This window comes from Lagenorhynchus albirostris, chromosome 2 (genome assembly GCF_949774975.1).
Source record: "Lagenorhynchus albirostris chromosome 2, mLagAlb1.1, whole genome shotgun sequence".
Taxonomy (NCBI): Eukaryota; Metazoa; Chordata; class Mammalia; order Artiodactyla; family Delphinidae; genus Lagenorhynchus; species Lagenorhynchus albirostris.
Window position 1 is genome coordinate 69,967,007 of NC_083096.1, and position 23,501 is coordinate 69,990,507.

A 23,501-nucleotide genomic window follows, 5' to 3' on the forward strand; every position below is an offset into this window, starting at 1 on the left:
GATGTAAATGTATGATGGTGTTATTATTAGCATTAAGATTCCCTTCCGCTGGTTTTCTAATCTATGACTTGTCTTCCTTCCTCCTTAATCAGGGATGACCACGTTTTTAAACCCTTCCCTTGCCCAGGCCCATCTTCCAAAGAGGAAGGAAAGATAATGGGGATACAGAGGAAAAGGAACAGCCCCCTCTGTGAGGGTGGAATAACTAGCTGTAAGCCAGCTGGCAGGTTCTCCAAGGGGGCCATGCCTGGGCTTTGGTCATAAAAGGGTGTAGGCAGGAGCGAGGGTAGATGGTGCAAAGCAAGCCCATCTCTGAGTGGAAAAATCACGCAGAGCCCACGCCATCCTGATAACCTGGCAGTGGGACCAGCTTTGTCTACAGAATGAGGTTTGACTTACAAAAGCACATTATTAGACATCTATTCCGGTCTCTTCACAGTTACAAATGATATTGTATTTAAGTTCTGAGTCCTGATGTTCCCCATGGCACATGCTGGAGGGAGGGCTCAGATAGCTGAGCAACTGGGAACCAGGCACCTTGCTGGGCCCCCCTGAGTCTTCAGGCCAGACCCTTCCACAAGGCTGTGGAGAGGAGGCTGAGACTCTGGCCGAGCCCAGGAAAGAGTAAACTGGAAGAGGGCCTACTCAGGGACCCCCAACAGGTGACACTGCATGGAGCCTGTTCTTCAGTTGCCCCACTCTGTATATAAGGTATGAATTTAATATAGAACTGTGTTGTTATTTAGAGGCAGTCTAAATTTCTTTCCTGAATTAAATGTCTGGGTCTCCTCCCTATTCTGTACTTTTCTTCTCTATAGCAGCCAAAGGGCACACGTGGGCCATCAATAAACACGTCTGTTCAACTCCTGCTGGAGAGGAGTCTGGCTTCCTGGTAAGCTGTCAGTGTCTCCCCGCCTGTGTTCACACTGGAATCACAGATTCTAGGGTCCCCAGATCCCAGGACCACTTAGTCTTGGGGGATAAGCCACTTGTTCATGCTCCACCTGATCCCTCTCCTCTGCAGGTGTGTGGTTGGCCAGGCTAGCTTCTTCCTGGAGGCAAGTGTGGACAGACCACATCCCAGAGAAAGTGTCAAGGGTAAAACTTGGAAAATATATGCAAAAGGAAGGGCCGGGGGAGGAGCCGAGGCACCTATTCGGAGCTGAGCTTCTCAGTCAAGGAGTTTGGTGAGAAGAGGGAGTGGGAAATGATAGGGGTCACAGCAGGTCAGATGAAGATCAGAGATGTGGACCGTTGCCTGCTGCTGGCCTTTCACATGTCCTGAGTTGCATAGCTCTTGAACCGGCCAGATTTGTTTAAGGAGCAGAATAGATCCTATGGGCCCAAGACCTTTTGGGATTCTCTATTCTGGAGTGTAATCATGTATATCATTATCATCTTACATGTCTTTGTTGCGCTTCTGTGATAAAGCCTTACAAAGATGATTATCCATGCAATGACCAGCCAATGAGCAAAGCAGTAATTAAGCTCCTGCTGTGTAGGAAGCACTGCCTGGCTCCCTGGGAGCACTCACTTCAGGCCGCAGAAGTCATACTGACCCCATGGACCATGTGCAGGGGCGCATGACAGCGGAAGCACAGTATTCAAAAACATAAACGGGCTGCAAAGCACATGTAACGCAAGTGGACACAAGGGTATCATGAATGTAAGTCAAGGGCCGTATAACTTACAGGCAGGTGGACAGGGCTGAGGCCACAGTTTGGGGGAGAAGAGAGATATTATGCCTGTTAGGCATCCAGACCTGACAATAAGGAGGGAAATTCTTTTGGGTAAATACGGGAGGCTTATTCAGAAGAGGCATTTTAAGCACTTAAAAAATATATCAAAAGAGTAGTACGCACAAATGGTTTAAAAAATATCTGGCAGTACAAAATGTATGCATTAAAAAAATCCCCAAGCCAGTCTAGTTCCCTCCACAGAGGCAGCCACTGATAAGATCTTTGTATTTCCTTTCAGAACTTTTCTTTACCTATATAAACATACAGTTATTTTTTTTATCCGACTGGTAGCATATGATACACACTGTCCAAGACTTTGTTCTTTCCATTAACAATGTATCTTAGAGCTCATTCTATATTAGCACATATTAGTCTTTCCTTTCTTTTCTTTACAGAAGTGGCAGGTTTTGCCATCGCATGGGTATACTTTCACGTGCTGAACCAGATTCCTACTAAATGGGCACTTAGGTTATTTGTAGCCTTTTATTTAAAAAAATACTACTGTGGTCATGATTTCACCTAGATCTTTGTGTCTGTAAGTGAGAGTATCTGTTGGATTTATCTTAGCAGCTCTTTAGAGGAACATGTGAAGGTCCAGGTCCCCTTCAACAACATGACAAGCTTTGGCAGAGTTCTGAGGTGTGCATCTGAGCTGAGAGGCAGAAACAGTATGAGCATGCAAGGAGACAAATGGAGCCCAGAAGTTGTCTGACCTGCTAATGGGTTTGGGAAGTCATGGGGGTGAGAGGAAGGGGGAGCCACAAATCCAGGCATCGCTGGGACCCTGAAGGAAATTCTGAAGTGCTTCTGCCTGCGGGAGCCCCAGACCCTGTTAGGTCCAGTGCTCCAACCTCATGCAGGAAGGCAGCTGCATTTCAGGGGACATTTTCATAGGTAGATATTTCAGGAGACTCAAGATCATTCTGTTGCGGTGCTGGTACCACCTGTGAGCCAAAAGACACACAATAATATGGTTAATAAGGCAATTATCCAAGCTGATGACAAGCATTTACGGAGCATCTCCTAATGGTGAGGGCCATGCGCTAGGCTCTTTGGAAGGGAGATATGAGACAGTTTAGTGCAGCAAATTGAGGGTGTTCCAAAATGACAATAAAAGGCCTTGCTCCCAGGAAGCTACAGTCTAATGATCCCAGTCTCTACCCTAGCGAGAGAAACAATGCAGACATTTATATAAAGATAATTCAGGTGATAGAGGCTAAGTTCCAAAGTAATAGTCCAAACCATTAGACCTTCATATTCCAAGGGATCTGAGGCTCCCTTGTCTGACAGTGTTCAGGAAAAGCTCTAAAGAGAAGATGAGACTTGAGCTGATGCAGAAAGGAGGTTAAGTATCATCAATAGCTTGGAAATAGCACAAACCTTCTTTGAGATATCATGCAGAGACAAGTGTCCGAAAATAACTAAAGTAGGTTTGAGAATTTCCTGATCAAGTGGGAAATAATGACCTTAGGAGACCCAGAACCAGAATTCCTGGTCCTGAAAATTCTGAGGGCAAGGAATAAATTCTTTCTAGAGTTTGGCTGAGGAAATGCACTGATTTCCACTTATATTGTGGGTGAAGGTGGTTTTAGGGGTCTTGAGTTCCTGGAGTGGTGTGGGAGTCATGCAGGACTGACCAGACAAGGTGGGGGGGGGTGTCACATGACCATTCTGAAACTCAGAGCAGGGACTGCTGTCCATGACTTTAAGATTGACCAGTATTGACCCAAACGCAAAGGGCCAGGCCCAAGCAGCTTCAGTGAGCGTAGTGAACAGTACAGATTTGGCCTTGAGGACAAAGATAAAGTTCCTAGCTGGCTAGGCATTAGGCCATGCTCTAGAAATCAGGACATGAGGCAGAGATGGTTGAACCAAACTGTGTATTTGCACAAGCGTCTACTGAGCAAATTCTATCCATCTTTTAAGACCTCATCCAAATTATTTTTTTCAGGAAGCCTTTCCTGGCTACCTCCATGCGGTGCTGTCTACCATTTCCAACGTCCGAAAAACCCTTGGGAACTGCACACATAATAAGTAGTCACGTAGAGTATTTTCTCTCATCTTTCAGGTGACTAAATCAATCCAACTCTCCTACATCAAAGATAGATAACAAGTCTTCAAAGTCAAAAGTGGCGCCTTAAACATATTCGAATCCCCATGGCACTCAGCCCAGTTCTGGGCAAACAAAAGGTATTCAATACATATCTACTGATTGATTCATCAATCACAGAGAAGTAGCATAATTGAAAAACTTTGAGAGTTAAAAAAAAAATCTTGTTCGCACATATTACAGGGAGGAAATTCTGGGGGAGACTTGAAAGCAAAAGTATGAATGGACCCAATATTTCCAGGAAAGTGAAAGTGGAGTGGACAGCCAGATTCAGATCAAGGTTAATTGTTGAAGACTTTTCAGGGTTATTTAAAAACTCCTGGGCTTCCCTGGTGGCGCAGTGGTTGAGAGTCCGCCTGCCGATGCAGGGGACACGGGTTCGTGCCCTGGTCTGGGAAGATCCCACGTGCCGCGGAGCGGCTGGGCCCGTGAGCCATGGCCGCTGAGCCTGCGCGTCCGGAGCCTGTGCTCCGCAACGGGAGAGGCCACAACAGTGAGAGGCCCGCGTACCGAAAAAAAAAAAAAAAAAAAAAAAAAAAACTCCTTGTGGTTTTTAATATTGAAATTCCAACCACTATCTGTGTGAACTTAGGCAAATTTAATTTCCTGAATCTCAACTTCTCTGGCTATAAAGTTTGGATGACAGCACACTTGTAGAGTTGTTTTAAGGATCAGATGAGAATATGTTTGCTAATGTTTTGACTGTAAAACTTTATATAAACTTATTATTAATGGGAAATTCTATGCTTAAGGGATGTCTTAACACTCTAATGAAACCAATGTGCTGTAGTTAATAGCACATATTCCAAAAAATCTTGGCATTAGACTGTTGGCTAATTTCCAATTGTTTTGGGAAGTTGCCATTTTGATGAATTAGAGATAGATTTAGAAACATACATGGACCATACAGTGTTTGGGTTTACAGACTGTTATTCTGATAGTGTTAAGATTAATCAATATAAGATATCATTAAATTAATTAGAAATGTTCAGCTTTTGGCCACACAGATGTAAATCAGGAATATTTGTTTCAGTATCTCTATGCACCATGGAGTGTGTCAGGGGGGCACACAGTGAGTGGAACTTGAGCTCCTCTGCTTTCATTTAAAATGGTCTGGGCAATATTTCCTCACTTTATGGGCCTTAGGATACAGAGAAAATTGTTCTTACCTTCTGAGGTTTCTGTATAGAGCAGTAGATTGTGGCTGACTTCTCTTTCTTCTGAGGAACTGGGGTCTGTCCCTGTAACAGACCAGCACCAGGATATCCATAATCACCAGACGAGGGAGAGCTTTCCAGAGATTCGCCCTCAACTCGCACCCCACCAGGTTCTGATTACACATAGAGGGTGGGAACTGCCTTAGTGCAGTGGAAACAGTGCCTCTGGTTTCCCAGCACCTCCCTTATTTACGGCCCAAGAATGGGAGCGAAGTTCCTTTATATCAAGGGACCCCAAGGTTGGTAAACATGGATAGAATCACAATTCTCTGCCCTTGCACCGCTGGTCCTGTCCCCCAGTTTGGAGAGATTAGTCTTTCAGGTTACTGGATGGTCCTAGAATGGGGAGGGGGAGGGAAGGTGTACTGATCAAAAGAGCTCACCTGAAAGTCAAGGAACACCTGTGTATACACAGTTTCCCCTTCAATCGAAAGCGCCGGTGTCGTGTCATCTGGAGTGACGAGATAATACTCTGCTTGCCCCTCAGAGTCCGAGTCATGTCCAGCGTCCTCCTGAGTGACCAAATCACACACCTGGTCTCTTCCATTGACGGGCTGGTGCATCTCTGTCCTCTCCTCATCCTCCTCAGTTGTCCCATTGCTGTCAGAGCTGCTGTCGGAGACGTGCCTGGCGGTCTTAGGGAAAGTGTCCACCTTCTCATACCCTTGGGAGAGCATGGAGCATACTGTGTGGTCAGCAGTGGGCTCTGGAACACATTGTGCAGGGTTGGTAAAGTATGTACCAGCCCCCTTCTCTCTCTTGCTTTGTGTGAGGATCCAAGCTGCTCTGACTCCTAACCCCAGATGAGGCCTAGAGAACTGGAGGAGAAGGTGTTTTCCTGTCTCCCCTCACAGGACTCCATTCCATTACCCCTTCCTTCTTCCTTTCAAGCATTCATTTATTCATTCATTTGATAAGCATTCATTGAGTGTGATATGTGATGGACTTAGGAGCTCTCAGTGAGCAGGACTGGCCCCGTTGAATAAACCATCCTAACTGCCATGACAGGTACTCTGGGGAAACACAAAGGTGAGTTAGACCCGGTCTTGAAGGAGTACACTGTCTACCTGGGGGTCAGATCTCTACATAAATCAACTCTCTACAGATCTCTACATAAATCAATAATGTAAGGCCAACTGTGTCATAGGAAAAGTATGAGGAAAGTGCAGAAGTGAGAGGAGATGGTCTCTGGTTAGGAAGCAGAGAAGAACTTGTGAAGTGGCAGAATTAAGGTAGGCCTTGACATTGGGGCAGGACTTTGTTGAATGACAGTGTGTTCTTGGTGGAAAGAACAGCATGATTAAAGGCAGGCATGAAACCTGAGGCACCCTCTCTTTTGGGAAAGGTTGATACTTAAAATATTTAACAACCACAATGGTTTGGGCATAGGACAATCAGAATGGGTGCCTGCTATGAATACCTGGGTGGATGTCTACTGCCTTCGGGACATATCAAGCAACCCATTCTATCTAAGTGTAGAATAATAATGGTTCACATTTATTAAGTGCCTACTATGTGCCAGTCACTCTTCTAAATGTTTTTCATGAATAAATTCATTTAACCTGCATAAAACCACATGAAGCCTAGACGATAACTATTCTTATTTATGTTTCACAGATGAGGAAACTGGAGCACATAAATGTTGAATATTTGCCCAAGTAAGTGGGAGGGTCAGGATCTGAATGCAGGTAATCTGGTCCCTGGTGTTCTTAACTGCTACTCAATATTGCCCCCTATGCACTTTGTGTAGGAAAAACGTAGACAAAAGGTGTCCTGGACCAATACTGAGCAATAATCATAGTCATCACCTATTGAGTGCATACTGTGGGTGCTGCCCCACGTAGTCCTCACAACAACGGAGAGGTTGGTGCCTTCATTCTGCAAAGTAAGGAAACTAAGGCTTAGAGACTGAATTGCCCGAGATCACTGAAAAGGAGGAGAGCTAGGATAGAAAAACAGGATTATCTGACCTCAGGACTCATACACATGACCACTAGATTATCTTGCCTTTTGAGTAACAGACAAAGCCATGAGGAGCCATTGATGGTTTTAGAGCAGGCAGAATTAAGCTTTTCAAAGGGGGAGCAGAAGTGATAGAAAGGAAGAGTTCTGGAGCAGGAATGGCCAGTTAGGAAACTATTAACAATATTTCAGGGAAGAAGTTACAAGGAATGGGAATGTCTGTTAATAAGGACTTGTTAAATAAATTAAGGTACATCTGTAGAATGGAATAAATGGGAGTCAGTCTTAATCTACGTATGCTAATATTGCTAGGATCTACTGTTAAGTTAAAAAAGCAGGTTCAGAAAAATGTTATAGATGGCTCCCATATGGGTAACCAAAGGAAGAATATATGGCTTGTTAATGCATTAAAATGCTCTGAAAGGATTTAGACATACATATATCTTAACAATGGAGGTCTCTTCAGGGAGAGCTGGAGATTGGGATTTAGAAGGAGATTATTTTTAATTTATACCATGTGAATATGTGACTTTTCAATTAAAAAACGAACCTGTTTCATAAAACAAAAAATTGATGACAGCATGAACTCAGGCAGTGGCAGAGTCTCCAAAGAGGAAACTCTGGAGAGATAGTGGAGAAATAAAAGAAGCAGACCTTGGGCACTGAGGAGAGGTGCTGGGGGAGGGAGGAGGGACAGGGATGACAGTGGTATCCCCAAAACTTTTTTATTCCTCCTCCTGTGCCCAGGGTGCCAAGGAAGGAGGGTTCAGGCTAGGGGAGACCAGGGTCTGTTCTGCCAGCTCTAAGGAGGAAGCTGGTGGGAATCTCCAAAGTCTAACCTCATTTCCATTTCATGCCCCCTTTTTCTTGGTTACACTTTCCCATCAGAAAAGGCTGCAATGTTGGATTTCTGAGCCCCTGGCTCCCCCACACATTCCCTCCTCCTATTCCCTCTCCTTGGGGCATCCCCTCCATGAGAGGTGACATAGGGGTTTTTAAAGCAGGGTTTGACTGAGTGGCCAGAGTTTGGAGATTCCTTAGAACTCCAGAGCTTCAGAGTTCAAGGTGGTAATTTAGGACACTGAGATTTGGGACTGGGAGAATAAGGAACAGGCATCTCAGCTCTCCACCCCAACACTCATCAGAACAGCTCCACTTTTACGTGCATTGTGATTTGGGGGTGTTGCATAATATTTTGTTTGAAGAAAGCATTCCTTAGCTTTTTCGAAAATTGGAAAACCACTGCCTCAGTAATACTTATGGGTAATAGGTATCTAAACAGTCTTATGAGTTTTAATTTCAACTAACTTTTAATTTTGCTTCAGTCACAGATACACTGTTTCATCTGGTCTTTGTTTCTCCATTCTTGGAGTGGAGACAGTAAATTCATGCTCATCACGGGACACATTCCAGTGATGGCAGTCAATACCTGAGGAATCCTAGAGACCCCGGAGGAAGGACTAGTTCTCCTAGCTCTGGTTACCATCTTTCAGGAGTTCAGTCTGGTTGTGGCTTTTGTTCTCCAAACCACCTTCCTTTAGCATGCCGCTTCTCAGACTTTAACAGGCATACGATTCACCTACAGATCTTGTTAAAATGCAGATTCGTGTTCAGTATTCTGGGGTGGTGCCCGAGAATTGCGTTTCTAACAAGCCCTTGGGTGTACCCACGTTGCTGGTCACACATTGAGTAGCCACACTCTGGAGCTTCCATCTGGCCTGGGAACCCCATAGCCTGTGTCACTGGTGATATATTACCTGGTGTGTCAGCTGGAGCCTCAACTTGACTGGATCTGAAGGCTGGGGCTGAACCTGAGAAATCAAGTTAGAGAAGGATTATCATTAGGGCTGTGAGGGGAGAGAGTCTGATTCTGTGAGAGTCAAAGGAGAGAGAGAGAGATTTCTGAGGACATAGGGAAAAGGCTTTAGGGAGGAGAGTGAACCCTGATGTGAGCACAAGCCCATGGGAAATGTTGGCCAGAGTCTAGGGTCATCTTCAGCTGAGGAGAATTCTCTGGAGTTTCCTGCCATCTCTCTGGAAGGGAGAGCTCTAACCCCTCTGTGGTAGCCACTCATCAGGTTGGTTTGCTGGCTCACAGTAATTCTTCCAGGGACCCTATACATTCTAACCAATCTGTTCTTTCTGGGAACTACTCCATTCCCACTTCAATACTGACATTCTAGAAGGAGCTACCAATCACAAACACTAATTCCATTGCCCACAGTGATTAGTCCAAGCAATGGTCACATGACCTAAAGCTGAGCCAATCAGAGAGATTTCTGAGGTTCTTCAAATTCGAGTTGGAGGGGAAACATCTTTTTCCCATTCTTGGTGTCAGAACTACTAGTATGTGTGAGTCTGGAGCTACCAGTTGCTGTGTTTTGGTACATTCCACCCCCACCCCTTCCCTTCAGCTGGCTGTATTAAGAGAGTTAAGCTGGCTTATAGGGAAAAATAGGGATGAGAGCTCTGGTGGCTTTTGAGTCTCTGGTGACATTTGTCACTAGGCCAGCTCTTCTCTTCCTTGCCCATAGACTGATTATGTGAGTCTCCAAATAATAAACCAGTCCCCTTGCACCTCTCCCCACCCTTTCTTGTCTAAGCTAGTTTGAGTTGGGTTTCAATTATTTGCAACTAAAGAGTCCCAGCTGACACTCCTCCCCTATCATTCTGAGAAGAAATGAGGTCTTGGGAGAGAAGGGGTAGGAGGGAATTATGAGAGGACAAAGAAGTCTCCAGAGGTCCTAGGGAAATGGCCTCGTACTGGCAGATATCATTGATCTCAGAAACTCACATCGTCCTTTTTTCTTCCAAAAGCACCAGCCAGAGATCCCAAAGCACAGAAAGGTGAAAAGAACCATCAGGGAGATCCCAGACCAAAGTGCTGTCCTTCTCTCAGGTCCTGTGAAGAGGAACTGAGTGATATCAATATAAATAACAAGGGAGTTGGGGCAAGCAAAGGACAAAACATAAAGGCCATCCTACCTGCCTCTTAAAATCCCATACTATTGCAGGAAATATTCCTTTTCATTCATTCATTCTACAGCTATTTATTGAGCAGTCATATTCCAGGCAAGAAATTATAGCAGTAAGGCAGACACTGTCCCTGGGTAGAGAGGTTTATTGCTTGCCCAGTGTCACAGAGTTTTAAGTACCTGAGCTGGGATTTGAAGGCAGGCTGTCAGATCCTAAAACACCCTTATCCATCACACTACACTGCCTCTCTCTATAAATGGCATAAGGACAGTTCTAGAAAGTGAATCCAGATTACTATTGATCGGGGCTCTAAAACCACTTGCCAGACACAGCCTGACCCAGCATTTTCACATCCTGGGTAGACCTTCCTTTTTTTCTACTTCTCTCTAGGGAAGAGCAGAGCACAGAACTCAGAGCCTCAATCCCGCTTCTGCTGTGTGACCTTGGTTAGTATGACTGAGGAATTAAATTGTCTATTTAATTTTAATTAATTAAAATTTAAATTAAAAATCAGCTACTCTATTCCTTATTGAAAAACTGATAAGTATATTTGGAACAACTCAGATATAAATATATTTTTTCAACTGCAAATTTTATGAAATCTGAATACAGATCAACTACTGCCCATGAGAATTCAGCATCTGAATTAAGGTGTGCTGTAAGTGTAAAGTACATACTGGATTTCAATATACAATTTCAATAGTACAAACTGAAATGCAAATTTTGTCGTGAATAATTCTTTGTATTGACTACATGTTGAATTGATGATAGTTTGGATATATTGAGTTAAATAAAATATATGATTAAAATTAATTTTACCTGTTTCTTTTTGCTTTTTCTAATATGACTATTAAAAATTTAAATTACCTATTATAATTTCATTATATTTCTATTGGAATGTGCTGCTCTAAAGACTCTCACTCACACTCCCTCACTGCACTTTATAAAGAACCACTCAGAATGAAAACTCTTGGGTCCACGGACGTAAGGCTCTGAGGTCTGGCTGAACAGGAAAGCAACCTGGACAGAGGTCCCTAGAAAGAAACTGCTGGGAGCTGTTGCTGACAGGATTGCTGGCTCTGCATGTGAAACTGGGGTGTTTTTCTCCACTTCTCCAGGAGACGCTGAGGTGAGCTCCCCCTTGGGACACAACAGCTCCTTTCTGTAGGGGGCTCCATCTGTATGTCACATTGTGTCCACTGTCCTCCACTGAGCATGTCAGGCTGATCCTGCAGACGCCGTCCTCTGTGAGCCCGAGGCTCCTGGTGACTTTTGGCTTCCTCAGCCTCCCTATGTGAGGAGAAAGACAAACCAGATGTGGAGTCACGCCTGCACCCTGGGCAGTTACCATTCAAAATATATTCATGAAGTTGTGGGTTGACACTGCCTTAGGGCTGGGAAGGTGCCTCCAGGAGTGCACCTGGACTTTTCTTGGATAGATCTAAAATCTCAGACTCATCACTTTACTCATCTTTGGTCCTTGGAAATAGAGGGGTTAATGAAAAGTGAAAAAAGATACCCCATCATTCTATACAGTATACTGTGAAGAACAAGCAAACCAATCAACACAAATAAGCACAACACTTCCAAGTACACTGAGGCCCTTCAAGGCTTACATTTTGAGGTCCCATCATCTAATTTGTTTCCTTACGTGAGATAAGGAATATGGAGAGGTGAGCACAGCACTGTCACAGAGTAAGCACTTAATAAATGTTAACAATTTTAAAAGCAGCGTAAGACTGGCACTCTTTGTTCCCAATTTCTTATTCTTTTTGCTGGATCGTCTTCCTGGTTCTTTGATACCTGAGTCACAGTAGGCAATAGAAGTGAACTAGCTGACTTACATATTTTAACAGGACCATGGACAGTGACTCTTTTCTCATGTACTGAGACACCAACATGCCCAGGCAGGGGATAGGTTGACCATGTCTGAATGGTAGAGGTGAAGGAGCTGGCAAATTTAAATTATACAAACCGTCCAGCTAAGCTCCTGTGAAGCACAGGGCTGAGGAGGAAGACTCTGAGTTCTTTCCCTCACACTCAAGGAAGCCAAGTAGCCTTCCAAGCTCTTGGAGGTCACAGGACAATAAAGGCTTTCTCCTCAGTCTTCTATGATTTTACCCAGCCAGCTCTGCCTTTATGCAAAATGATAATGTTCTATAAAAATACAGGTTGGAGAGTTCCTTGTCCCACCCAATAATCAATGCAGGAGGACAGGGCAAGTACCAGAAGTTGGTTGATTGAGGCTTAACTGGAAGCCTAGAAGAAGGGGGCCTGGGCTAGGGGAATTTGCTCAGCTGCTGATTGTATTGTCCTCCTGTGAACGTACTGGTGTGAACTCAGTAGCTGTCCTGTGGGTCTGAGGCATTTTGTAGGAGGAGGGAGGTAGGCTAGGCAGCAAAGAGGAGAAAGCTTTCAGGGAATGAATCGAATGATGGGCGCTCTACTCAGAAACTTACGGTAGATGCTCAGGTTGATATGTTTTGTGCTGGCAACTCTGGCGTTTGAGCACACATAGGCGTGGTAGGGGCCGGCGTCCTCCATCTTCAACTGGCCAATCTTTAGGGAGTAGTCCTGGCTGGAGACCCACACCGTGCTCTGATTTGGGTCCTTGAACTTAATGAATTGATTGGCTGTTGCTTCTTCTCCCCGCTCTTTGCTGATAATAGAGGTGTTAAACATCCAGACAACGTTGTCTATGTGCTGACTGTCCGGGAGCGCCAGGGACAGGGTGATGGATTCCCCCAGGATCCCCGCCACTGTCTCCCCCATTGGTCTTCCTCTGGAAGCTCCTAGATCTGTAGCCAGAGGTGAGACATTGCAGTTTCAGCCACTGGTCTCGATCCCTTGACCCTCAGCCTGCCTGAAGGGGACTATAGCCTGATACACCCTCCTGCCCAGGCCTCCTTCCCCCTTTCTCTGATGAGGCATCCCTGCTGCTTTCCCATGACCACTTGTCATGCACAGGTATGCACCTGGCTCTGCCTATTGCATACCCAGTCCTATCCTGCCCTCTCTGCCCTTCTAAGGACACCCTAGGAGACACCCCTACCCAAGCAAAGAGCAATCTGGATTTCTGCATCCATACTCTCTTTCCCTCTCTTGTGTTATAGACCCTTGGAGTTTCAGAGTGCCCTGGGAGTTCCCAAGTCCCCTACCAGTCTCTCTCAGGCTCCTGAGGGTAGAGAAAAAGGGATTTTCGGGCCTGTTCTCTTACCTCCCTACCTCATCTGTGTCCTGCCAGAATCCTGGGATTTAGACTCTGTAGCTGCTTAGACTGTTTCTGGAATCCCCTGGAGGGCCTCAGTGGAGCCAGTTACCTGTACAGAACTGCCAGGCATGGACAGGGCGGGAGCTGCTCTGGCTGACGGGGTTCTTGGCTCTGCAGATGTATGGCAGGTTTGGGTCACAGGGCAACCAAGAGATGGTGAGACTAGGCCCCCCCCAGGATTCAGAAGCATGGGGATCCCTCGAAGTCCAGTAGTACTGAACATCTTCCCCTGCCCCCTTCACGGAGCATACAAGGGTGATGTTACAGGAGGCGTTCTCAGACATGTTCACAGACTTCATGGTGACTCGGGGCTCCTGCAGCTGTTCTGCAGGAACAAGGGCAATAGGAAGACTATTCAGACTGCTTCCCCAGCAGGAAAGGGCTAAGGGAAAAATATGGTGTTGGTAGAAGAGCTGGGGGCCAAAGGAAGAGGCCAGCATTATCTGTTCCAGTGGCAAGTTTTTTTTTTTCGTCTTTGTATCCCATGCAAGCTAGGTTGATTGCCTTTCCTCAGTGCTTCTGTAGTATCCTCTACAGCTGTTATCACCGAGACTCAACACGACAATAGTCTGATTATTCTCTCTCTCCCCCACCAGTTAGTGAATTCCTTGAGGACAGAGCCAGTGTCTGTGTCTGAACATCTAACATCTGCTTGGTCCATGAAAGACACTCATGAATGTTTGGTAAATAAATGGATGAATGAGCCAGCCTCAAACACGGGAGATTTGGAAGCTCTGCCTCTATAATTTGAGTTGCCCTTGTCTTTTGGTCTAGATTTGGGACCCACTGTGCTTCCAGACTTTCTTCCTGGTCCTCTCCTTTCCTTTTGTTCCATCTCCTCTGTTCACAGCCTGTGTGTGTGTGTGTGTGTGTGTGTGTGTGTGTGTGTGTAAGTTCATTTTCTTTTTTGAATAGGCAATACATACATAAAATTGAAATTGCAAAGATACAAAAAGGTACATATGCACACACAAAGAAACAAGCTTTCTTGCCCCAGCCACCTAGTTCCTCTCCCCAGGAATTATTGTTCCTGGAGGCAATTACTGTTATGAGATTCTTGTTGATCTTTCCAGAGATATTCTAGTTGTAGACACATATATATAATAGCACGCTGTACATATTGTCCTTAAGCTTTTAAAAATTTTAATGATATATCTGGGAAATTGTTGTATGTTAGTACATATTAAGTTGATTCATTCTATTTCTGTTAACTGCATAGATTTCCATTTCTTTAATATATCCCTAAAAAATCAATCAGAAAGGTCAAACAATCCAATAGAAACACGGTGTTATAGGCTAAATTCTGTCCCCACAAAGTTCGTATGCTGAAATTCTAACCCCAAGTACCTCAGAGTGTGATTGTATTTGGATATAAGACTGTATTTGGAAACGGAGGTAATTATTTTAAAATAGGGTCATTAGGATGGTCCCTAATCCAACATGTCTGGTGTCCTTATAAGACGAGGAGATTAGGACAGAGACAACACAGACAGAGAGACAACCATATGAGGACATAGGGAAAGAAGGTGGCCGTATGCAAGCCAGGGAAAGAGGCCTCAGAAGAAGGCCTCATGACCAGCCCCAGATTTGTGAGAAAATAAATCTCTGTGGTTTAAGTTACTCAGTCTGTGCTATTTTGTTATCGCAACCCTAGCAAACCAACACAGATTTTGGCACCAGAACTGGGGTGCTGCTATAATGAATACCCCAAAATATTGAAGTGGCTTTGGAACTGGTTAACTGATAGAGGCTGGAAGAGTTTTAAGGTGCATGTTAGAAAAAGCCTAGATTGTCTTCAAGAGACAGTTCATAGAAATATGGATGTTAAATGTGATTCTGGTAAGAGCTCAGAAAGAAAAGAAGAGATCTGTAAAGAAAATTTCTATTATCTCAGAGATAGACATATTATTGTCAATATAACATTGATAGAAATATAAACATTAAACGTGTGGCTGGTAAGGTAATAGTTGAAAATGAAGAGCCTGTTATTGGAGGAAAGGTGATACTTATAAAGTGGCAAAGAACTTAGACAAATTATGTTCTAGTGTATTGTAGAAAGCAGAACATTTAAGTGATGAACTGGGTATTTAGTTAAGGAGATCTCCAAGCAAAGCATTGAGGGCACTGCCTGTTTTGTCCTTTTGCTTGTAGTAAAATGTGAGAGAAGAAAGATAAATCGAGGAAGGAATTGTTAAGCAAGAAGAAAGCAGAATTTAAAGATTTGGAAAATTCTCAGCCTATCTATAGAGCAAAAAATGAGAATTTGTGTCTGGGGAAAACACTGAGAGTATGGATAGACAATGGTGTAATTCAAGGATCCAGTCAACCATTTCAGTAGAAATTCTGCCACCTTGGACTGAAGGGACACAGATGGGACAAAATGAAGGAAGGCTGTCAGATTTCGGGGATTTTACAGGATAAGCCAATAGAGATGTCCAGCTGAGACCATGCTTTATCCTTCAAGAAAAGGGAAGAATGACCCCAAGGGCAGTTCAGGGGTCGACAGGTCTGCCACTGGCACCACAGGCCTAAAGGTCATAGGCCCAGGGGCCATTGGTGGCGTGGTTTCCTCCTTGGTTCCAGGGGGCAGGGCTGCTGGCCAGGGCCCAGGGCCAAGGAGGTGTGGTTGCCACCCCAGTGGACCAGGAGGATAAATCATAGAGCCAAAGGGGATTATTCTCAGATCTAAGAAGATGTGGAGACTTCCCTAGTGGCGCAATTGTTAAGAATCCACCTGCCAATGCAGGGGATACGGGTTTGAGCCCTGGTCCGGGAAGATCCCACATGCCATGGAGCAACTAAGCCCGTGCACCACAACTACTCAGCCCGCACGCCTAGAGCCCATGCTCCACAACAAGAGAAGCCACCGCAATGAGAAGCCCGCGCGCCACAATGAAGAGTGGCCCCTGCTCGCTGCAACTAGAGAAAGCTGACATGCAGCAACAAAAAACCCAATGCAGCCAAAAATAAATATATAAATAAATAAAATTTATTAAAAAAAAAAGAAAATACATCATCAAAAAAAAAAAGATGTGGTACATATATATACAATGGAATATTACTCTGCCATAAAAAAGAATGAAATAATGCCATTTATAGCAACATGGATGGACCTAGAGATTGTCATACTGAGTGAAGTAAGTCAGACAGAGAAAGACAAATATCATATGACATCACTCATATGTGGAATCTAAAAAAAGGGTACAAATGAACTTATCTACAAAATAGAAATAGAGTCACAGATGTAGAAAATAAACTTATGGTTACCAGGTGGTAACCATATACATATACACACTACTATATATAAAATAGATAACTACCTATTTGTGACATTTGTAGTGTGACATATACACACTACTATATATAAAATAGATAACTACCCCAATAAAAATTAAAAAAAAATCAAATAGAATTTGCCCTAATAGGTTTTAGACTTGTTTGGGACCTGTGACCCATTTCTTCTTTCAGATTTCTCCCTTTTGGAATGCAAATGTCTATGTTGCGCCTGTCCCATCATGAAAGCAGGTAACTTGTCTGGTTTCAAAGGTTCACAACTGGAGAGGAATTTTGCCTAGGATGACTTATACCTCAAGTCTCACTTATACATGATTTAGATGATATCTAGATAAGACTTTGGACTTGATGTCGGAATGGGTTAAGACTTTGGGAGCTGTCGAGATGAGGTGAATGTATTTTGTGAGAAAGACATGAGTTCTGGGGGACCAGAGGGCAGAGTGTTATGGGCTGAATCAAAATTCATATGTTGAATTCATAATCCCTATTACCTCAGAATGTGACTGTATCTGGAGATAGAGATTTTAAAGAGATAATTAAGTTAAAATGGGGTTATAATGTGGGCCTTAATCCAGTATGACTGGTGTCCTTGTAAAAAGAGGAAACTAAGACACAGACAACACAGATAGAGGGACGACCATGTGAGGACACATCAAGAAGGTGGCCATCTGCAAGCCAAGGCATGAGTCTCAGAAGAAATCAAACTTGCTGACACCCTGACCTTGGACTTCTACCCTCTAGAATTGTGAGAAAATAAATTTTTGTTGTTTAAACCACCCAATCTGATCTTTTGTTATGGCAGCTCTAGCAAGCTAATACAGATGGATGGATAAAGGATATTAACACAGAGAGAGAATCCACATGGCAGAAAACAGAATCCAAATAGATCTTAAACACATTTTGGCTGTTCTTCGCTCTTGACATCTGTATTTATGGAATTGGGGGAAAAGGACCAATGTGATAGTTCTCTTTGTCCTAGAGAGATTAATTCCTGGAGAGGGAGAAACCCTGCTTTTAAAAATAAAAGGTCAAAACCCACAGACACTCTCTGGAACTCACCATAGACAGACAGGGTGAATTTCTCACTTGTGGTGACTTTAGAATTCTTTTGGTTTATCTGGGCTTTGTAGGATCCTGCATCTTTCAGAGTCAGCTTGTTGATAGACAAGGAGTTGTCCTGGGTGACGTTTATTCGCCCCTGGTAGCTTTTGTCTATTAAGATAATCTTTCCGCTTGCATCTGCTAAAGCCAAAGCTTGTTGGGGACCACTCCAGGTGATGTGCTCAATTTCTGCGTCTACTGAAATGTTCAGGGACAGAATCACCGAACCCCCTAGAATCCCTTTCACCACTGTTGGTGTTGAGTCCTTTTCAGAGGCTCCTAGCCCTGCAGAGAAAAAAGAGGGACTTGGAGGAGGAGCTGGAGTCCTCAAGCCAGCGTTCATTTGTTTGTTCATTTATTCATGCATGTGTGCATTCATTCATTCAATAAACACATATTGGTAATAAATGCCAGATGTTGAGAAATGAAATGATATTTTGGCTGTCCTCCCTCTAGGTCCATTGCTTAGCAAATGGACCTCATTCATCCATTCATTCACTTCCCAAACATTCTCTCCCAGGAATGTAGCTACAATAATCAGTAAAACAGACTTTATAGGTTTCTATTCCTACAGGGAAATTAGCATTGTGGCTTTCAACGAATTTCTAAATTTCTCTGAGAATCAGTCTACACATCTGTAAGACAGAAATGTTCACACCCGTACCATCTTCCTCCAGGAATGTGGTAGAGATGAAATAAAATCAGGTTGCTGTAAATCATAAAGAACTAATGAAGTAAAAATATGGAGCATCTTTAAAAAAACAAGATGGATTGATGGATGGCTAAAAGGGTGGATAGATGAATAGGTGTGTGATAAAGGAAGTAAAGTAAAACACCAGTGATAGAACTGAGCTGGGAGGTATCTGCGTGTTCACTGCAAAATTCTTTCGAGTTTTCTGTACGTTTGAGAATTTTCATAATAAACTATTGGGAATTAAAGGAGCATCTCTCGCCTCTATTATCACCTTACCTTTCCCTCTTTGCCCATGGATCTCAGCCTGACTTTGGCTTGGCCAGGGAAATCTGGTCTGTGCTTGGGAGCAAGGTTTGGGGTTGGGAATAGGTAGGTAGCATTGATTCAACACCTGATTTCCTCATCTCAGGAAAGACCCGGATCTCTGATAACCATTGTTACTAAGGGCTCCAGAGGCCTGACATTTGGCCACAGCAGCTTATTTCCTTGTAGAGGTCCTGTGAGTATCCTCTGGGTGACCCCAACCTGGATTCCCAGATTCCAGGACTTCTGAGGCTCTAGAGAGTGCTCTGTAAACCCTAGACCAACTCAGATGGGTTCAGGACCCAGACTCCACCAGGAATTCTGGGTGGAAAAATATGTAGAAAATGTTAGAGAGAGAGGAGTGTCCAAAGTACAGCCTGGATGGATGGGAAAAGGTTGAAGTGTGTTCTGAAAGCCTAAAGGTTACGGGTTCCGTAGACACAGAGAAGAGATTGGTGCAGGCCAAGGGGGTCTCTGCCCAGACCCCCATCAGCAGAGCGCTTGGACCTTGTGGCGTGGTAGCTAGGGAGGGCACAGGACTAGGAACCCTGGACACGAAAGGGTCAGTTCAGGTGGACTCTGGGGGCAGATTCAGAAGACAGAAGCTTAGCTGAAGTGATGTTGGTTTGAGGTTGCCTAAAAGAGAGCTCTTCTCATCCAGAAGACACTGCTTATGATTGCTATGTGTGTATTAGGCACTTTGTAGAAATCACTTCACTTAATCCTCAAAATTATCTGATAAGTAGTCCTGTTTTTCTGATAAGGAACTGAAATTTAGAGAGTTTAAGCCACTTGCCTGAGATCACAGGTTTGGTCAGTTGCAGAGCCCAGATTCTATGTATGTGATGCCCCAGGGTATAGAGGCCAAGAGCACTGACCACCCCATCCTGGAAGCCCAGAGGTGCTGGGTCTTGGCTGGGCTCATATGAACATGTTTTGACATCATCGCTCCTCACATCAACGATAAACAAAGCCTCTCATACTGTCAGTGGGAGGAGCAGGATGTGGTCCTGATCATATTGTAGCAGAGTGTTACACAGCTCCCTGCAGAGTGACAGGAGCCCCAGGTATCAGCCATCTTATTTTTTTTATTTTTTATTTTTGCGGTACGTGGGCCTCTCACTGTTATGGCCTCTCCCGTTGCGGAGCACAGGCTCCGGACGCGCAGGCTCAGCGGCCATGGCTCACGGGCCCAGTCGCTCCACCGCACGTGGGATCTTCCCGGACCGGGGCTCGAACCCGTGTCCCCTGCATCGGCAGGCGGACTCTCAACCACTGCGCCACCAGGGAAGCCCAGCCATCTTATTTTTTAACTACATCATTTGACAAATAATTAAAGAGGGCTTCAAAGATTGTGATAACTGAATTTGACTTGCCCATTCTTGAATAGTGTCTGAGAATAATGTACTTAACAGTGATTATCATAATAACAAACATAGCTTCCACCAACTATGTGCCAAGCACTGTACACATACCATCTCTATTGATAAAACAGTCTTGCATAATACATCTTATTATTTGTATTATACACTTAAGAAATAGAGGCTCACACACCTAAGAAATGATGGAGAAAGGACTTAATTTCAAATATTCCTGGTACTGAAGCTGGGGGCGAGGGGCCAAAACTTTTCACCCTACTGCCTCCTAGGTTCCTGAAACAACTCCTTGGAAACACAAAAGCCTCAAGGAAACTCCCTTCTAGACCCAAACAGTGAGGTTTGAGGTAACCCTAATTGGTGGAACCAGACAGAGGGAGATGTCTCTTTGCCCTGAACTGTTTGAAATTTCCTGCATTGACCACCTGAGGCTTGGAGGTCGTTGGATGTGGCTAATTCCAGGTTTATCCAACATAACCAAGAAGCACCTCAAGAGCTGGGTGTGGATATAAACAGCCTGCTGCCACCTGTGTTTTTATGGTGAGAAAAGATGAAATAGAAAGTGAAGGGGCTTCCCTGGTGGCGCAGTGGTTGAGAGTCCGCCTGCCGATGCAGGGGACACGGGTTCGTGCCCCGGTCCGGGAAGATCCCACATGCCGTGGAGCAGCTGGGCCCGTGAGCCATGCTCGCTGAGCCTGTGCGTCTGGAGCCTGTGCTCCGTGACGGGAGAGGCCACAGCAGTGAGAGGCCGGCGTACCGCAAAAAAAAAAAAAAAGAAAGTGAAGAGAGGGGGCTTCCCTGGTGGTGCAGTGGTTAAGAATCCACCTGCCAATGCAGGGGACACGGGTTCAATCCCTGGTCTGGGAAGATCCCACATGCCACAGAGCCACTAAGCCCTTGCGCCACAACTACTGAAACCCATGCGCCCTAGAGCCCATGCTCTGCAGCAAGAGAAGCCACAGCAATGAGAAGCCCGCACACAGCAACGAAGACCCAACACAGCCAAAAAAAGTGAAGGGAGGTCAAACTAAAATTCAGCCTTGAGGTCTAGGCTCCCTCTACCCCCATACATGCATCTAAGAGTTTTCTAGAGTTTTCCTCACTGCCCATCCCCACCTCTATCCTCACTGCTGTCAGGTCCTTAGTGCTACCTGCATTATCCTCCCTGAATCCCTGGTGAGGAAGAAGGATTCCAGACAGATAGTAACTGTCACAGTCCCAGGTGGTTGAGATACACCCTGGGGTACTGGGTTAGCTCTGCCCACTGGAGAGGGGTGAGCAAAGATGAAATAGAAAGTGCTCTTGAGAAATGTTTCTCAGAAACTAGCAGGACTTGGGCCTTGAGGGGGAGGTAGGATGGTGGGGAGAAAGGATATTCACATAGAAGCCACCTAGCTGAGGGCAACCAGACCATCTCCAGATCCCTAATGAAGCCTCCATACATGTGATAAACAAGGCAGGATGTAGAAAGAAGCTCGAGCAGTTCTATCCCTCCCTAGGAAATTGACAGGTGGCTTACCCTCAGGACAAGTTCCCTGTATCTCTCTGTGTGTTTTACCCACAGTGTATAGGGAACAAACTCATCACCCAGTATTTCTTAGCAGGAAGATGTGAGGGTGAGAGGAATAGAGTCTGAGCCCAGAGTTATTTGTGACCGGGGCTAGAATGTCACCTATTCATGGTGTGTAACTATGCATACTCACACACACACATACAGAGCTCAGAGTAAGGTGGAACTTGCAGAATAATTACCAAAAGGAGAAGAGTTTCCTGCTTTTATCAGTTAGAATCCCCAGCAGAAACGTGACCAGCCTCAGAGGAACACCAGTAGCAAGCGGCGGTGGCCATAGTGTGGACTTACCCATGAGCAGGAAGAGGAGAGGGATCCATAGACAGGGAGAGAATATGTGTGGCTGACTCTCTGGTGGCTTATTGGAGAGAGTTTGTAGAGCCCAGCCATCTGTTTGTCTCCCTGGGCTCGCCATGATGATCTGTTTTCAGATAACACGCTGAAGGAGGAAACACTTACCACAGCTTCCGCAATTGCATGTGAGTGTGTGTGTGTGTGTGTGTGTGTGTGTGTGTGTCCCAGGGAGGGTTGTTTATACCCAGCACCACGGACTCCTCCCACATGCTCAGGCTGGGGTACAGGTCCCGAGTCTATTAATAACCTTCATGGGATTTGCAAACCAATAGCGGGTATCACTTGCTTCAGCCTCAGGAGACTTAGGTTCTAAACTTGGTTCTGAAGATGCCGCTTAAAGATCTCTACCTCCTGGTATTCATGCCCTAGTGTAATCACCTCTTCTTGAGTGTGGGATAGATTTTGTGACTTGCTTCTAGTGAGCAGAATGTGGCAGAAGGGATGGGATGTGGCTTCCATCTTGGGCTCTCTTTCTCCACCCCCATCCCTCCTTGAGCTCATGCGAGGAGCCAGGTATTATGCTGTGAACTGCAGGCCTCCAAGATAAGGAAGGCCTCCAGCCAGCGTCCAGCATGGAGCTATCGGCTCTGGTCAATGGTTGATGAGAACCTGAGGCCTGCCAAGAGCCACAGGAATGAAACTGGAAGTGGATCCTCCCCTAGGAGGGCCTTGAGGTGACTGCAGCCCTGGCTGACACCTTGACTGTAGCTTAACGAGGGACCCTGAGCCAGAGGCACCCAGCTAGGCTGTGCCTGGATTCTTGATCCACAGAAGCTGTGAGATAATAAATGTTTATTGTTTTAAGCTGCTAAGTTTTGCAGTTTGTTACACAGCAATGGATAACTAATACAATGGTCTAATAAATTCCCTATTTTGCTTAAGCCAGTTTGTGTTGGCTTCCTGTCAATGCAACTGAAAGACTTTGAATTAATCCTGAAAAAACACCAGGGAAATTGTGCTGAGGATGGATGTTGCAGGTAACGGTTGTAGAACTGGCTGAGTTGAGAATTAAGTTGCGGGGGGTAGCATAATTCCCTTTATTTGCCTTGGGAAGCTGACTTCTTTTAATTGATAGTGTAATAGCTGGTTAAGCTGTAGCTTGTTGTATCTTGAGATTTATATGTTTACTTAGACTATAACATTAGAGGACTTAGAAAACTTCAGGATGGTGGAGTGTGTGGTTTGAGCTAACATTCAGTGAGTGCTTCTCGGGTCCTAGGCCCTCTTCTAAAACTTGACACAAATTAACTCATTAGTCCTCACAACAGCTTTATGAGATAGGTATTTTTTTTATCATCTCCACTCTATAGATGAGAAAACTGAGGTATAAGGAGAGTAAGTAGCTTGCTCTGAGTTTTGTAGTTACTGAGAATTTGAACCCAAGAAGTCTGGGAGGAAGGAGGGAGAGAGGGGGACAATTAAGATAACAGGCCTCTGCCCATGGAGAGCTTCTTCAGAGGCTGGTCATGAGCTGATGCTGTACAATCCTGAGAGGGAAGCCCTCCTTAAATTTGTGCTTTAGACACCTCTCTCA

The 23,501-nt window shown here is 44.8% G+C and overlaps 1 protein-coding gene across 2 annotated transcripts; it reads right to left on the reverse strand.

The window, feature by feature from the left end:
• Window positions 1-1,928: 1,928 nt before the first annotated feature.
• LY9 (lymphocyte antigen 9) lies at window positions 1,929-22,062 on the reverse strand. 2 transcript variants are annotated; one of them, XM_060142250.1, is made up of 10 exons: window positions 21,905-22,062; window positions 17,629-17,955; window positions 13,325-13,600; window positions 12,464-12,802; window positions 11,025-11,294; window positions 9,823-9,930; window positions 8,786-8,839; window positions 5,450-5,730; window positions 5,019-5,090; window positions 1,929-2,683 (listed from the first exon to the last, which is right to left on the reverse strand). In XM_060142250.1, exons 1-10 carry the CDS (start codon window positions 22,026-22,028, stop codon window positions 2,615-2,617), a joined length of 1,920 nt encoding a protein of 639 aa, XP_059998233.1. In that variant the 5' UTR covers window positions 22,029-22,062; the 3' UTR covers window positions 1,929-2,614. The 2 variants fall into 2 exon arrangements, with proteins under 2 accessions (XP_059998233.1, XP_059998234.1); XM_060142251.1 differs by having other exon boundaries at window positions 10,989-11,294.
• Between the last annotated feature and the right edge of the window lie 1,439 nt (window positions 22,063-23,501).